This window comes from Nannobrachium achirus (assembly GCF_963921795.1).
Source record: "Nannobrachium achirus genome assembly, chromosome: 8".
In the NCBI taxonomy this organism is placed as follows: domain Eukaryota; kingdom Metazoa; phylum Chordata; class Actinopteri; order Myctophiformes; family Myctophidae; genus Nannobrachium; species Nannobrachium achirus.
The window spans coordinates 58,592,554-58,610,497 of record NC_137817.1 but is presented as its reverse complement, the minus strand read 5'-3'; the positions used below and the strand labels follow the sequence as shown (position 1 = coordinate 58,610,497).

The 17,944-nt window shown below is 45.0% G+C and overlaps 1 protein-coding gene across 1 annotated transcript in view; it reads right to left on the bottom strand.

Annotated features, from left to right (window-relative positions):
• Positions 1 to 1,039: 1,039 nt before the first annotated feature.
• The window catches only part of mfrp (membrane frizzled-related protein), a gene marked incomplete at both ends in the record, with an annotated part of 17,271 nt that continues 366 nt past the window's right edge, over positions 1,040 to 17,944 (bottom strand). The window contains 12 exons of the mRNA XM_080731107.1: positions 1,040 to 1,264; positions 2,227 to 2,354; positions 2,698 to 2,832; positions 3,664 to 3,794; positions 4,252 to 4,400; positions 9,830 to 9,906; positions 11,028 to 11,153; positions 12,455 to 12,579; positions 13,719 to 13,938; positions 14,530 to 14,697; positions 15,704 to 15,838; positions 17,539 to 17,647. Coding sequence (XP_080587233.1) covers positions 1,040 to 1,264; positions 2,227 to 2,354; positions 2,698 to 2,832; positions 3,664 to 3,794; positions 4,252 to 4,400; positions 9,830 to 9,906; positions 11,028 to 11,153; positions 12,455 to 12,579; positions 13,719 to 13,938; positions 14,530 to 14,697; positions 15,704 to 15,838; positions 17,539 to 17,647 — 1,728 coding nt within the window. The remainder of the gene's footprint in view (positions 1,265 to 2,226; positions 2,355 to 2,697; positions 2,833 to 3,663; positions 3,795 to 4,251; positions 4,401 to 9,829; positions 9,907 to 11,027; positions 11,154 to 12,454; positions 12,580 to 13,718; positions 13,939 to 14,529; positions 14,698 to 15,703; positions 15,839 to 17,538; positions 17,648 to 17,944) is intronic.

Genomic DNA, 17,944 nt, shown 5'->3' with positions numbered 1-17,944 from the left:
ACAACACAACACAGAAGCAAATGGACCAAAAAGGTTTCCCGCCTTGAAAGGTAAAAACTCCAAAAGGGGTTCCCGTCCTAAATGCAGGCAGGCAGCTCGGACACACTGTACGATATTTAAGTGGTTGGCCATTATTGAGTATTTCACACTACACAAGTGTCTTTCTTGAAATCGGCTGTCATAATATCGTTGTGGTTTTCATATGAGATTGATCACCGACAAACATTTGTTTTTATTCCAATGTCCAATGAAAACGTGAAAGGCTCCCGTGGCCGTGATATGTGCATGCAGTGAGGCAGTGACACACAACAAGCAAAACCTTGGTGAGCAGAGCCTGATATTGCGGCAGATCGGCAGTTTATCGTCTCAAAAAGTCGGGCAGTGTGTACTAAGGTAGACAGCAAGCACTCCATGGGGTTCTGGGGGTCTTTTCTAAGGCAGACAACACTCCATGGAGTTCTGGGAGTCATCTCTAAGGTAGACAGCACTCCATGGGATGTTGGGGTTCTCCTCGAACGCAGACAGCATTCCATGGGGTTCAGGGGTCCTCACTAAGGCAGACAACACTCCATGGGGTCCTGGGAGTCCTCTGTAAGGCAGACAGCACTCCATGGGGTCCTGGGAGTCCTCTCTCTAAGGCAGACAACACTCCATGGGGTCCTGGGAGTCCTCTCTAGGGCAGACAACACTCCATGGGGTCCTGGGAGTCCTCTCTAAGGCAGACAGCACTCCATGGGGTCCTGGGGGGAGTCCTCTCTAAGGCAGACAGCACTCCATGGGGTCCTGGGAGTCCTCTCTAAGGCAGACAACACTTCATGGGGTCCTGGGAGTCCTCTCTAGGGCAGACAACACTCCATGGGGTCCTGGGAGTCCTCTCTAAGGCAGACAGCACTCCATGGGGTCCTGGGAGTCCTCTCTAAGGCAGACAACACTTCATGGGGTCCTGGGAGTCCTCTCTAGGGCAGACAACACTCCATGGGGTCCTGGGAGTCCTCTCTAAGGCAGACAGCACTCCATGGGGTCCTGGGGGGAGTCCTCTCTAAGGCAGACAACACTCCATGGGGTCCTGGGAGTCGGGCAGCAGGTGGCAGTTGAAGGGCCAGCTGAAGGAGAAGGCGTCCAGGGCCTGGGAGCACTGCAGCTGGGCCTGGGAGCAGACGGAGCGGCAGGGCTGGAGGACCCCTCCATGAGGGCTGCACTGTGGGAAGAACATCCCACACAGCAGCCTGCGCAGAGGCTGGAAGCACGACAGCTCCGCTAGCACCTGGAGGAAGGCAGGGATGGACATGCAGGGTGAGAGGATGCAGTGGTGAAAAGGTAAACTTCTACTTTTTAAGTGAAAGTAGCAATACTTGATGAAAACCAATCTGATTCAGTTCAACAATCTGATTTGGGTTGCCAGTCTGAACACGTTTGAACATGTTTACCAAAGAGTGGGTCGGGACCCATTTGTTGGTCATGGAAAATGTTATATGGTTCCCGGCTCCAGTAAAAAATAAATAAATGTTCTTTTCCTACATTTAAAAAAAATGTCGATCTACAAGCTCACAATGCGGCTCGAAGCGACGCGTTGTGAGCTTGTAGATCTGCTGTTTTCAATAGTTTGGGTCCCAGGCAAACGTCTAAAGTTCTCTTTTGAGTCTTCATCTAAAAGGTTTGGGAACCCCTGGCCTTCAGTACTGGATCACAATATCGAGTTCAGAGACCACCACTGATTCGTATTTTTGTTGTGTCCACATGACAGTCAGTTGCAAGGCTTAGCTAGATTCCTGTCCCTCAGTAAACCTACCATAATAGTTGCCTACACTCGATGACAATACAGGCTTATGCAAAGGCAAATCATAATACATTTAGATAGCATTTTTATATAGACTTATCGTACATGGCATCCTATCGTACATGTTTTTTTTTTGTTTTGTGCAAGAGTCACACACAACTATTGATTGATTGGTTGATTGAACACTTTATTAACACTTTTGGAAACAAAGGCTATGCTATGCCAAACGGACGCATATAGGTGCAACTGACTGTACAAATGGAACCAATAGTAGACCCGTATAGGTGTCCATTTGAAACCCTGGTGGCACCTGGACCGAGAAACAGTGGTCTGCAGAATGTTGCCCACGTCCATCTCACCTGGTCATGTGGGGTTCAGTCCATCTCACCTGGTCATGTGGGGTTCAGTTCATCTCACCTGGTCATGTGGGGTTCAGTTCAGTGTCTCACCTGGTACTGCCTCAGCAGCATGGAGGCTTCTCTCTGGTCAGCGATGGAGAGCCAGATGTTGGGGAAGGAGGTCTGATTGTAGCTGAGATCCCTGCACATCTGCACCTCTATGAGCTCACATGATGAAGCTACACGCACGCACGCACGCACGCACGCACGCACACAGACACACACACACACACACACACGCACGCACGCACGCACGCACGCACACGCACACACACACACACACAGCATACTAGTTAACCAAATATAATCAAAACTATCAACAAAGCATCCAAAAAATTACCCAACTACCCACACAATGACGCTAGGTACAGAGAATTAGGATTTAGCTCTAAGCATAGTAGCAGTTAATTGCAGCCATTGTATTGTATCTCGGCTATATTGAAATTGAGAGCTTGACTCTCAATTATACTCTGAGTTTAAATAAAGGTTATGAATGAAAGGTGGAGCAGAGCATTGACTCACTGAACTGAGGGTAGGTAGCGTTGCCACAGTCGTGTTCGTCGCCCCCGTCAGAGCAGTCGTTCCACCCGTCGCAGATCCACTCCCTCTGCAGGCACTCGCCGGTACTGCAGCTGAACTGCTCCGGTGCGCACGTCTCTGCCACGCAGGACAGGACAAGGGATGTTACGATAAAAAATCACACCAGTGTGAAGTGAGCGGTGCAAACGCGACACACGTGCATATCTCCTTATATGGGCCGTTCTGTCCATGACTTCGGTTACTTATGTATGAGCACAAACAGATGGTTTGCACCACTCAAAGATTGAGCTTTTTAGCAGAGTGAACATGAACTCTAGTCAATAAGCATCAAGGAAAATGGTCAAATAAGTAGTGTTAAAGGGGCCCCACCATGAATTTCAATTTTTTCATTTTTCTAGTTTTTTTGGTCTTCTCAGTGACTCATTCATTAACTCTAAGCCTTGCCTTTCATTTCAGTGATTTTCTGAATGGGCGTGTCTGAACGGTACTCTTTTGAAATCGGCCCCTTGCTTATGTCACAAAGGGGCTCATTTCCTATTGGGCCCCCTCGAGAAGGGGGCAGTACTTTTTGGGAGGCTATATTCTATTGAGGCTATATACTGTATATATGAGGTGGAACCATGAGGTAAAGTACGGTAGTACTAAAATTGGCTTGAATTGGATTCACTCTACATGGTTCTCATTGAGGTACGATGCTAATCTACACTATATCGTTCCAATTTTCAAAAACAGTGCCCCGTTGCCAACAAAGGGCATTTTGGTATTGCATCTGAAACGGCTTGGAATTAGAGACAGACAGAACATGACATTTAAATATCCGAGAGGTTGTTTAGGCGAAAACCTGTATAAAACCGTATTATGGACCAATATTTATATAAAATATCTATTTTTGAAAAGCATGGTGGGGCCCTTTTAAGAGAGAACAATGTAAGAAATAGCGCAGCGTACTGTTAGCTAGAGACACGGCCTGGTAGGTGGCGTTGAAGCCGCTGTCAGACACGCCTTCATCAGCCACAAACACCACGGTCATCTGAGGACCGGAGGAGGTCAGCTCTGGAGGCACGTCTGTCCCACAGAACCTAGAGATGCACAGCGGGTACGTCCATTCAGGGCGCGAAAGCAAGACAAAAACCACACAACACATCGTCAGTTGTCAGGGTTCCCCTCGGTCAGTCATGAAATGTAGGCTACATTCCTGTAAATATTCTGACATTAGAATGGGTGGGAGAGCAGAAAAGATTGGCAATGAATTAAATGTTTGCAAAGTGTTTGACTGTGCATCGATTTAGGCTATTTAATTTTGTTCTCAAAAAGGTACACCATTCTATAGTCTCTTTAGTTTTGTTCTCGTTCCCTGCCCTATCCATCCCTGTTACTCCCAGAGAGAACCTCAACTTGTTTTAGTCTCTGCTACCTCCAGCTCTGCTTCTGTCTTTTCCTTGGTGGAACTGTCTTTAAACCATATACAACATAGCTGTCTGTCTCTAAACCATGCAACATACAGTAGCTGGTATAATAATAATGATAAGTGTATACCGTCCCAGCGTGCGTCCAGCGCCGGTGTCGGTGCTGTCGTGGATCTCTACGTAGTCAAACTCACACACGTCCTGAGTCTCCAAGCTGAAGTTCTGGAAACTCAGTGTGATCACATGACCCTCCTCCACTGATATACGCCATGTACACAACTGAGAGAGAGAGAGAGTTCAGTAGGCCTACCTTGTCTGTCATCATTCTTTGTAACTTGTGTATTTACAAGTCTTTCTAAAGGCCAGGTGCAGCAATGCTAATGTAGTGATGCGCGGAAACGGGGTTTGAACCCGGGACTCCAACTCGCCAGTCCAACGCACAACCAGTCGTGCTAATAGGGCTGAGCCCGATTAGCAGGGCTGTTGTCTCTGGTTCATGGCTGATACTAACTGTGGGGTGCTACATTCACCCCCCAGGTCTTTTGGAGCGCGCCCTTTCGCTTCACACATCACGCCGCGGACCACCGCACAAGACGTGGCACTGTTCCTCCTCACGAGGGCATCACGCTCCTCACCCTGCCGACAACGCCAGATGTAGTGATACGCGGAAGCAGGGATTGAACCCGGGCCTCCCACTCGCCAGTCCAACGCACAACCAGTCGTGCTAATAGGGCTGAGCCCGATTAGCAGGGCTGTTGTCGCTGGTTCATGGCTGGTACTAACTGTGGGGTGCTACACTAACATGGATTAACATGGGCTCTTGTAATCGCGAACAGACCACGTTAAAAGGTATGAAAATCTCGGCAGCCAATGAGTTAATTGGCATAACGACTACATTCGGGAGGAAAGATTTATAAATAAATGAATTAGAAGAGGAAAGGGAAAGAATATTATATTAAAATTACAAGAAATCATTCAGAAATTGAAAATAGCACACAAGTTGCACCGCATTGTGAGCCTGTGGATTTATTTTCACTTTACTTTTGTATGTTTGTAGTGTTCCTTCCTAGATATGCAAACAAAAAGTACAATACTTATTTTTAAATAATTAATTAAGACCTGGAATGCATCTGTCACATAAGACTTGAACCCGCATTAACTATTATTTTTGCTTTAACTATGAAAAAAAAAGATAGATATATATATCGCAGATATACAAACTCACAGCACGGCACTCAGTGCCGCGTTGCAAGCTTGTAGATCTGCTATTTAAAACAAATAATAATAATAAAAAAATAAAGAATATTGTTTGGAACACTTGCAATTCTGGGAAATTGCAAGTGTGGTTGCACTGACGCTGATCATTATATTATATATATACATTATTTTAAGATTTGTTTTTGGTGCTTTTATGCCTTTATTCATAGGAATTGACCAAGAATGCTGGTCCCTGATTGGGCTACAGGCTTAAGCCAAGAACATTATACATACCCAGCCGATCGCAGAACTTGCACGCTAATAACCACCTAACCCAAGCTGTGCCTTAGTTAGACTTTTCTTTTCTTTTGTTCTGTTGCTGTTGGTTGTCATTGCAGCCAGTTCCCACCTGATGCTGTGTGGGAGTCCTGACTGCTCCAGGCCGTACTGAATAACTGCCAGCTTGCATAACGTCTTCAGACTAGGATTTAAGTCTAAGACGTACAAGTCGTAGGGTATGTTGTCTTCTACAAAGACGATGATACGACCTCGCACCATGCAACAGAACGCACGACACCTCCTTGGCAATGAGTTTGACCACATGTCTGGCCACGGAGCATCGATCTTCTTCCAGGAGAAGGTGTCTGGGTTGAATCTCCACAGATCATTGAGTTCCTGGTAACCGTTGTTGCCACCAAATATGTACAGCTCTCCATTGTAGGCAAAGGCTGAATGACCACAGCGTCCTATTGGATGAAGCTGTGCAGAAGGTGTGCTCAGCCAGCAGTTGGTCTCCGTGTCAAACACTGTGATGACGTTGTTGTGGTGGCCCCCGAATACAAACATCTTTGTCCCGATGATGGTGGCAGAGTGACCGTGTGAAGCAGGTGGTTGAGTTCCTCTGGTGTTAATTAAAGACCAGGCCATTGTGGTGGTGTCCAATGTGTAGATGTCGTTAATATAGAATACACGGTCATGGCAATGGTGGGTGTATCCTCCATAGACATACATGACTTTCCCCAAGACACATGCCGAGTGGTCCCTCCTCCCCTCCGGAACGGTCCCCGAAACCCTGGGCTTCAACCATGTGTGGGTGTCGACATTGAATGCACACAGCTCATTGGTTTGGGGAACCCCTCCCCAGATGTAGATGAAATCTTCAATCAGCACAGCTGTGTGGCACCACCAAGGAACCTCAGGGGGGCGCTCTCCTGTTCCAGTCGTCACTGAGGGCAACCTCAACCAGCGTAAAGACACTGTGTTGAAGATGTGCGCTACGTGAGTCTTGTCACAGTAACATCCGATGGTGTACACCTTGTTCTCCACTGCAACAGCAGCTCCACTGTGGTACCCCTTCGGCCCTCTGTTTAAACTCAGCTGCACAGCACACAGCATTTCTCTCGCCCCTTGGATCGAGTCGGATTTATCGAGCCCTGCACTGCAAAAGACAAGATCAAGGTCAGGATGAAGACCAAACAACTCCCAGCAGAAGACGGAATTGGACAAAAAAGATGGAGATGGGCCTGGCACACACTACGCAAACCAGTGTCAAACACCGCCAGACAGGCTCTGACTTGAACCCTCGAGGGAAGAGAAACAGAGGCAGACCTAAAAAACACTTGGCAGCAGGATATCAAGGCAGACACCAAGAGACTGGGATGCACCTGGTCGCAGATAGAAAAGACACCAAGAGAATGGGATGCACCTGGTCGCAGATAGAAAAGAACGCAGACGACCAAGATCTCTGGAGGTCCCTTGTCGACGGCCTGCCCTACACACTGGTATGGATGTCAGGCAACGACAGGCATAAACAATAAGTATGTTAAGCACCATAAAAGACTGCAGTCCTATCATGTGCGCTGCTACTTATTAGTTCAGTGGCGCAAATGTGACGCATAGCTTGACCAATCCGCAAAGCCCATGACCCGGGCTGGCCAATCAAGGAAGCCGATGGCTGGCGATCTCCCTGATAAGGTCAATTAATCACCAGCGCTATCACAACCCAGGTGGGTTCTGGAAGTCCCACTCGTTACACAGGTGACAGTGTTGATGATTCATTTCAGAGGGAGACCACATCGAGGGCTTTCTAAATTCTACACCGACGGGAGTCCTCCAGGGGGCCGTACTAGGCCCGCTAGTCTACACCAAACGTAGCCTGGGATCAGTATCATGTAGGGGTTTCTGAACCGGTCGGGAGCAGAAATGACTTGAGTCATGTTGTAGTCATCAGGCGGACTACAGGCGGACGGCATAGGTGGCGGGCAATGAAGGCTAGGGAAGGTTATGCTGAGTATTTGACATGATATATAATACATGTGCGCAGAATTACATTATATAGGCTGCTTTGTGTGTTTGTGTGCTGTCGCTGCAGCCCCCCGAGTTACGATCAGGTGATAATTCAGCAAGGCTAAATTGGTGGGCGGACTTCAACGTGTGATGATGCGCGCAGTGCACAATTCCTGTGGCACGGTCCGTTCTGGCACTGTGTGTGTGCTCACGCTAATGCAGCAGGCATGGGTTGGAGACTTCAGCAGTAAGCACGGAGCATGTGACATGTCCCGACCCAAACAGCAAACACAGAGCCGGTAAATGTGTTGTCAGTGTTATGGTTTGATTGGACGTGGCGTGCGGCCGAAGGGAGCTCATAGCTCGGCGCAGTGTTCTCCACTACTGTTCATTCATTGGATGTTTGTTTTGCCGCGCTGTGTGCAATCGCCTCGTCCGTCCCAACACACACACATCTCCCAAGTAAAGCCTGACTTATACTATGTACAGTTACAGTAGTACGACGTGTTGCATGCCGAAAGTGACTGATCTACAAGCTCACAACGCGTCGCATCCGCGACACATTGTGAGCTTCGACGCGTTGTGAGCTTGTAGATCGTCTATTTTCCAGAAGCGGATCTTGAAACAGAAACCTTGTTGTTATTATGATATATTTATCTTCTAATATACTATTGCTTGTTATTATTAGTTCATATTTCATTAGTTGTTCATGTCATCCTGGTACTGTGTATAAATTGGTCAAATTGTGCTAAATAAGTCATTGTTATGGCATTGTGTAAAAAAATAAAAAGGCTCTCCAAACATTTGGCTCACCCGCCGCCTATGGGAACTCAGATTGTGGCGGACGGAACCACCAAACCGGAAGCGGAATTCAAAATATTTGAAATTGGTTTAAATTATGGCTGGGACTTTAACTGATTAATTGCGATTAATTAATTACAGAAAATTAACGCGATTAAAAACATTAACGCATTTTAATCGCACATAGTTTTTGCACCACAGAACCTTCAGTTTCGGGCATACCGATCATAGCGATGCACCAACCAAGAAGAGACAACAAACGTAAAGGGAGAAGTAGCCAATCAGAGCGCTTTGCTTGGCCCAGTGGATGCGAAATTTTGATTTAAAAAACTCACTTGTTTATTCACTCGTACAACAAAATGTGTTTTACTTGAAAATAAATGCTTCTCAGGTCAAATATCGATGTGCGATTAAAATGTGATTAATTGCCATTAATTAATCACAGCCCTTTAATTAATTAGATTAACATTTGTAATCGCATCCCAGCCCTAGTTTAAATTGCTGTAATCGTTTAGTTTCTTTTGGTATACTAATCGTTTAGTATGTTCATCTTTTATTCTAACTCATAGCGTAACTATAGCGAGAATAAACTAATTGATTCGTATTATTACATAAATAAAGTTTTCTTTTGGTTGCAACCTGTAGTCCGCCTGATGACTACAACATTATGTAGGTTCTTTCTGCTCCCGACCGGAACAGAAACCCCAAAATGCTACTGATCCCAGATTAGACCCGTACAGATAATTAACTCTTGAGAGCGTAAAATGAAACCCTTATGGGTCCATTTGGTTTCATTTTACGCTCTCAAGAGTTAAGTTATTGTTAAAGGAGTAGTTCACCCCCAAAATGACTTTTTTTCTATTGATTAGTCACACCATGGAGACTAGAGTTCAATAATATTTTTAGTTTTTTGTCGCATTCCTAAGACAAAAATGTGATAACAATAAATGTATCCCCATTCTTTCCGGATGGTGACCCGTTTCGAAACGGGTCACCATCCGGAATCAATGGGGGTAAATTTACTCTAATCAAAGTTTTGTCTTAGGAATGGGACAAAAAACTAAAAATATTATTGAACTCTAGTCTCCATGGTGTGACTAATCAATAGAAAAAAAGTCATTTTGGGGGTGAACTACTCCTTTAAACATCTGCGTTACTTAATTTACAAGAATCAAGTCTACACAATTAGAGAATGTTGAAGAATTGTTAACGTTTGCCTTTTATTTCACCTATGGCACCACATCAATAGCGCATGATCTAATTGTGGACAAAATCTTCATCAAAGATAACAAAATATATAAGTTTTGGGTCTGAGAGGTGAAATCTAATCAAATGGTGGTCTGTGGCTCAAATGCTGAACACATAATGGACCTTGATATGAAAAACCATAGCAGTTTTTCATTCAGTAGGTATTTTGAGGGTACCTGTTGGTGGGGGTAAGGCTTGGGGTGGTTGGGGCTGGCCAGGTATCCATAGGAGCCATTCTTTTGTCCCCCGCACCCTGTTTAATGACAAGAGACCAAAGCAAAGATTATTTTACAATTTCACAATTTTGGCATTTATCAGACGCTCTAATAGCGTTTTGAGGTTCCTTTTAAAAATATCGACGGAGGCTGCAAATCTCAAGGCTTTTTGAAGAGCGTTCCAAAGTTTGGGGGCAACAGCTTGAAAAGCCTTGTCACCTTTGGTTTTTAAATGAGTCCTTGGAACTATTAACAGACCCTGCTCAGCAGACCTTACGGCCCTTTAAGGATGATAAAGCCTGATCATGCAGAGCTCTGTACGTGAGCACTAAGACTTTGAACTGGACCCTGAAATTGATGGGGAGCCAGTGCAGGGAGGCCAGGACTGGGGTGATGTGGCACCTTCTACTGGACCTGGTGAGGAATCTGGCGGCAGTGTTTTGGATTAGTTGTAGGCGCCTAGGCGGTCCATGGAGGTTTTGCTGAGGCAGGTGAAAAGTGAGTTACAGTAGTCAAGCCGAGATGAGACAAAAGCATGAATGATCATTTCCAGTTCAGGGTATAGTCTAGTAGCCAAAATGTGAACCCGGACATTTTGAGTACCCTAAAGTTTTATGTTAGAAATGTTGAGTATGGGTCCCCAGCATGTAGAAACTGCCGGATGCTAACTTGTATATGTTGAGCAATTTGCATAATTTGCACAATAAGCTTTAATTAGCATAATCGCCTATATGGATAATATCTCAAAAACTGATAGGACGATTTGAACAATATTGGAGTGGTTTTGGGGGTTATTGAAGATGCTGAATCCATTTCTGACATTTTCTAAATTCAAAATGGCCGATTTAAACCGTAAATGGCCATATACCAACTTAAATTGGGATGCTTTTGATGGCAGTTTGGCAGTTTCTACATGCTGGGGACCCTTACTCAACATTTCTAACATAAAACTTTAGGGTACTCAAAATGTCCGGGTTCACAATGGGGCTCTATGGGCTGGCTACTAGACTAGTAAGTGACAATTGATCTAAGTTTAGCAATGTTCCTAAGGTGGAAAAAACATGACCGGGTTATTGAGTTAACTAGCTTAGGCCTATATCAAACACATGACAAGGAGGAATACATTAAGTCAAGGAGAGAGTGAGCATGTGTGTGTCACCTTTGTTTTTGTGCTCGCACTGTGACTCATCTGATTGGTCCAGACAGTGGGCGTGTCCGTCACACACCGACACGGGCAGGAGACAACGACCTCCGTCACACTGGAACTCCTCTCTGAGACAGCTCTCTGGCAACACATTTAAGCCCGTATCAGAGTGTACGGTGGAGAGCTATCCACCGGTGGAAAGCTTTCCACCTCAAGTCAGAAAATAAGTGCAGGACATCATAGTACGCCACGGTGGAGTCCTATTCACCGTGACTGACTAGTCTAGATTGACCAATCAGTGAACGAGGTGGAGAGCCTGTCTGTCTGATAGTAAAAACTGAGAGATGTGTTGGGACTCGCGGTGGAAAGCTCTCCACCGCGAGGAATGATGTAACGTTGTAGTTTCATGACTCAAAAAGACTCGAAAAGACTACACCGCGGTGTAAAGCCTTCCACCGCCCAGGCGACTATGATGCCGGTTTTAGTCATTTATTTATGTTCACATAAGAGACACAATACAAGGACACAAATATTACAAGGTGCTGTAAATAATGTACAGTCAGCCAATCTTGGCCTAATATCCATTACCCACACACCCTTCAAGCGTACAAGTAGCAACGTCTTCGCTATGTTTGGCGGCTACCGATAGTGGAAGAGATTCCACAGAATTTTTCAAGCCATTTAGCTTTTTTTTCTTTTTTTTGCATTCTAAGTGGTTGGAAGCCTATTACAACCAATGTACATGTCCAAGGATGCCAAAGATGAACACAAGTAGATTGCAGTTATAGCCTAAAAATGAGATGGTTTGGAGGAGTGGCTGGTATTTAATGACTTGGTCATAAAGGCTTCCTCTAAGCTAGAATTAAAGGTGCAGACCACTTCAAGAATGGAAATTGATATGACAACAACAACATCTGGTGTTTTAGCAGAGAGAAGAGCAAATATTTCAGGATTTTCACAGACAAATACATTACCTGTGTCATATAATATCATTTTTTTGCACCAACATTCTGTCCATCTGTTGACAGCTAATCTCCGGCAACGCTGGCCCGATCAGCATGAAACTGTGCACACACACTTCCAGGATGCCAGAGTAGAACCTCTGCCCCACATGTTCTAGCATCAAATCATGGCCGATTTCTCAGACAGATTTTGTCCAAATATCATGCAAATCGGCACACATTCAGTAATGCGATCGAGACGCATCTGTCTGATTGTTCATATTCCATCCTGATTGGCTAAGATTGTCATCTAAAGTTTGCAGGAGTGGCTCATTTTAAGGAAAAAGATGCCTAAAATCCTGAACTCTGAAGGGATTGCTGTAAAGTGTGTGTGTGTGTGTGTGTGCGTGCGTGCGTGCGTGCGTGCCTGCGTGCGTGCGTGCGTGTTTGCGTGCGTGCGTGCGTGCGTGCGTGCGTGCGTGCGTGCGTGCGTGTACATACTGGTATATACAGCCCTGTACTGAGCAGTGAATCCTGCTCCAGAGATGCTTGCATCAGAGTGGAAGGTCACCAGCACCACGCTGCTGTTGCTGTTGACTGTAGGGGGCGCCACACTGCCACAGAACCTACACAAAACACAGCTTATAGATCTGCTATTTAAAACAAGAACAATAATTACACAGTAATTACATAGTCTTAATTCATAGGGCATAGCAGTGGGCGTGGTTTACTGTTGCCACAAAAAAAAATCGTCCATTAATTTTTTGATATACCCTGTATCATGTCATAATGTGACATAGCTCTGTTTATGGAATGCTGTACCCCCTCCAACTGTATATTATGTTCCCCATTTTCAATTGTTTTGAGCGGTCTTGGCTTTGTCCGGTCAAAAACCAACACATTCAAAAATGTCCGGGCTTAAGTAAACTGAAGCATAGCCTTCAATGTCAGGCCTAGATCCTGGCACAAAGAGCTCAAAGTTTGTTGTCTGGCCGAAAACCTGGGAGAAAAACACGTCTGCCACAAAGTTTGCTTTACGCCAGGGTCCCAATAGTCAAGCTTTGCAGGACAGGTTGTGATTGGCTTGTGGGATGATTAAAGAAATAAAAATTCATATAGCCTGAATAGGACCCCTTACTTCACACTAGGTGTAAACAATATCCGGGGTCTGTCCGGGATCTGAATCGTGGCCTACAGCACATCTGGCCCACATTCTGACACAAATGGCTCAAGGTTTGTAGTCGCCTCATCCCAAATTAGCCAATTAACTAATAATAAATACATCAGGCTTAGATATGTCCTACATCCTCACACAAACAGTCTGAAGTTTGTTGACCAGTCGAAAACATGTTCTAAAATGTCCGAGCTTATTGATGTACAGTACGCCACTGACCAAGCTTTGCAGGACGCATTGTGAGTAATTGGCTACGCTTGCTGACATTAACTCATAAATAGCACCCCTCACTACACATAGATGTAAAAAATGTCCAGTCCCGAAAGATGTCTGGACCAGATGTACAGTAGGCTATGAAAGGTGGCCTACAGTACATCCAGCTAGATCTGGCCTTCTGACACATATGGCTTAATGTTTTGTTGTGCGCCCAATCACAATTGAGTATAGCAATCACAACATGACCCTTAATGAAATTAAATCATAAACAGCACCGCTCACAACGTATGTTCTCTCATACCAATAAAGCTCCTTTGAATTGAAATTTAATTCAGTTAATGTGGGGGTCCGTCCCTGATGTTCCGATGAACCGACCTGGTGACCGTGGAGCTGTGGTCGCTCTGCTCCCGGACCTCCAGCCAGTCGAACAGGCAGGGGGAGGGGCCCTCCACGGCCAGGGAGGAAACGTGGATCTGGACCAGAGCGGGCGGCTGGACCCGGATCACCCACACGCACTGGGAGTTGGGCGGGTAGGAGCCGGGGTGGTTGGGAGAGCTGAAGCTGCCTTCCGGGTCACTCAGGATACCCCCACATCCTGAGGAGATGATAATACGTTTTTTTTACCCTCCCCCTGACCATTCTATTGTAAATACCTTTTATTTTTCATAGGTTTTTCCTCTTTTTTTTTTTACAACTGTTTTTATGATGATATCTTCTGTACTATGTTCTATCCGTCCGTGCATTCGATGTTATATGAGTTTAAATAAAGAATCTTAATGTAAACAAGCCTCAGCTTACCTGAGCGTATCCTTTCAGTTGACCATGTACAAGTGAACTGTACTGTCATGAAACTGTACCTTTTCCTATGCAAACTTCTAATAAATACTTCAATTCAATCAATCAATAAATCAATCAATAAACGTATCTCAAGAACTGATCGGAACGCTTTTTTTCCATTTTAAACTGTTTAAATGCTGCAATGTTGGATACAAATTGATAGTCTTACAATCAATTCTTTGATTAGATACTGTAGATTGATATGAGCAGGTGCGATGAGTCTTTGATTAGACAGCGGTCTGTTATTGAGTTCAGAGGTCATTATTCAAAAAAGAATGGACCAAATAATAGACCAATCAAGCAGTCGACCAAGCCGTGCTATAAGGAGCATTAATATACTTTCCCCTACGGGTTTGGGGGGTGGGGCTGCGTCCCGCGGGCAGGGGGGACGCGGTGACGCCCCCCACACTGCTGTTGGAGAGGACGGGGACGGTGTGGGACACCCCTCCCCCTCCCAGGGGGTCCACAGGACTGACAGAGACCACCTCCCCTCCACCCAGCTCCTGACCGCTCAGCTCTGAAACACACAGGAGAACAACAGCATGTCATGTGACGATTTCCTTAGGCCTGACAAACGTCAAATAAATTATTATTAAGAAATTACAAAAACAAATATGTTACTGGTACATACTGTACATGTACTGTACTACGCAAGAAATGTGTTCCCTGCCTGAATGGGTTAAGACCTGGTGCCTTCTAAATCCTTCTAAGGTTTTTGAAAAACCTAAGTTTCTATGTCGCAAACCTTTTCATGTCAAGGACCCCTAGAATTATATGTACTTGGCCGCGGAAAAATAGCATGCAGATCTACAAGCTCACAACGAGCTGCACCACAAAGTAATGTGAGCTTGTAGATCAGCAATGCTTTGGTGCATGACACACAGCACGCAACTATATGTATAAATCATGTTTACTCTAATTCCAGTCTAATCCTAAACCACAACCTGAATCCTTTCCTTATCCTAAACAATCTCACAACTATAAAAACACACACAGAATGGGTTTGCCGCTCGTACATCACGATCTGACATCACTACGATGTCAGGTGAACCACACTAACAGAATTCCTTTTATATTCTATTCTATATTAAGCCCATATCTAACAGGACTTCATGTGGGAATGCCCATATACCGTATGGAGGCCACATCGGCCACATACCACACTAGTAACAGAATCCATATATGGCCAAGACAGGGATCTCCATGTATGGGCATAAAAGGGTATGATGTCAGATGTCATAGACATCATAGTACTTTCACATAACGAATAACTGAGTAAGCATGTTTGGGCTCTCACAGCATATCTTCATAAACAGTATACGGATCTCCATGGGTACCAGGGGTCTCCATATATGGGTAACCGGTCCGATATACATCACTGGCCCGAAGGCCAAGACATGACGCCCTGAGGCGTCTTACTAGTATAGTGTGTGTGTGTGTGTGTGTGTGCGTGCGTGCGTGCGTGTGTGTGTGTGCGTGTGCGTGCACGTGTGCGTGTGTGTGTGTGTGCGTGTTGGACTCACGTGTGAGGATGATGACCACAGTGAGACCCAGGGCCGCTATGAGGAACACAACGGCGGCGGAGACTAGCAGCGCCCCCAGACCACACCCTGACCACACCCGGAACCGCAGCGCACACACCCGGAACACACCCTGAGCTGCTGGGAGGGAGCAGCCGGAGCACACACATACACACGTATTGATTTTGGCAGCACATTTTTATATACTTACAGCTAATCTTTATATCAGGGGTCTTCAACATTTTCACACCAAGGACCCCTTAGTTGAGAGAGAGATGAAGCAGGGACCCCCGCAACCTTTTCATAGATTCCATATAATTTAATTGTTTGACAGCACAATCATCAGTGTATTTTGGATTCGTGTCAATTTGTGTTTTCAGATATTTAACCACTTGGACCGTCAATACTTAATAAACTTGACCTTTCACTCTGTACTTAGTCTGCTCTTTTTCCCCTCTACACCAAAGCCCTTTGCCAAAAATAGCCGATCTACAAGCTCACAATGCCTCGCAGTGCAAGGCGTTGTGAGCTTGTAGATCTGCTATTTTTGGCTAAAGGTCTCAGAATATGGACACTAGGGTTCAAGTGGTTAATATAAAAAAAGGAGAAAAAACTTTTCTACCACACAAAGATTTGGAGGACCCCATGTAGTAACTCTGAGGACCCCCTAGGGTCCCAGACCCTCTGTTGAAGACCCCTGCTTATACTTGGGAGGACTTTGGCATTCTTACAATTCTTTGGCATTTTTAACTGCAGCTTAGAGACAAAAAATAGCATGCAGATCTACAAGCTCACAGCGTGCTGCACCGCAAGGTAATGTGAACTGGTAGATCAGCAGTTCTTTGGTGCATGGTGCAACTATGTATAAATCATGTTTTACTCTAATTCCAGTCTAATCCTAATCCCATAGCACAACCTGAATCCTTATCCTGACCTAAACAATCTCACGTAGAGAAATACCTACACACACACACACACACACACACACACACACACACACACACACACACACACACACACACACACACACACACACACACACACACACACACACACACATTATCGAGGACCAATTAAATTGATAGTGTAAAGATGAGGTTGCAAATGGGTGGGTGATCTTATAGCATAAGGGTCCTTTTGGTTCCACTTGTGAGTATAGGTGATAAAGATTCAAGATTTTGTTACATCTTGATAACCACTAGTAGCATAATATGTAAGTATAGTATATATTGCTTATTATGAACAATAGTAACTGCTTCCAGAAGGTAGTTAGTTGTAAAAATGGGGGAAAAGGATTGATAACATTGAACACTCGAGAGACAGTATTGCAGATAAGAATGCCACCATCTATTGAAATTGAAATCAAGAATTGGGCGCCCGCTGGCCTACTGGTCTGGTCCAGGTGCATACCACTTTAATAGGCATTGCCACATAGGCATGGATGCCTGGCGGCATCGCCGGTTCAATTCCCGATCCGGACGACCTTTGCCGCGTGTCACTCCCAATCTCTCCCCCCATTTCCTTCCAGTCTACTGTCCTGTCAATAAAGGCATAAAAAGCCCCAAAACAAACCTTAAAAAAAATAATAATAAATGAATTAAGAAAAGTGAATAGACATCGGGTCGACCTCAGAGTTGAAATTACTTATTAGCATGAAATTACTTGGTATTTGGTTTCCCAACTTGTAGCAGTAGCAGCAACAACAATGGAAAACAAGAAAATTATACAGAATTCAATGTCATTTATCAAGTTTCAACACTCGCCAATCCCACATCATTCACTTCACAAGTTCAGGCCATGAGGTCACCGGAGAGCTACAAGGCGATTGGCTGACTCACTTGCCGCTGCCGGTTTGATTGGCTCTGGGGTGGAGGAGGCGGTCCTGAATCCTTCCACACGGTCCTCTCGCTCCCCCTCCAGCTCAAAGGCGGGATTGCAGAACACATTCTGTATGTGTGTGTAGTAGAAGAAAAGTACAATGTAAAAGTATAATACAATTATCGGTGCATGTCATTGGACAATAAGTCGTTCCTATAGTTGCCACTGTCACTCACCCAGTGGTGTAAAGTAACTAAGTACACTGTACTTTTGAGGTATTTGTACTTTCCTAGTATTTCCGGCTTTCAGTACTTTTACGTTTACTTCTACTCCACTATATCTCACTTAGTAGTTACTGTGTATATTTGATTATAATAATTACAAAACATACATTAACCACTTAAGCCCTATACCTATACATTTCGG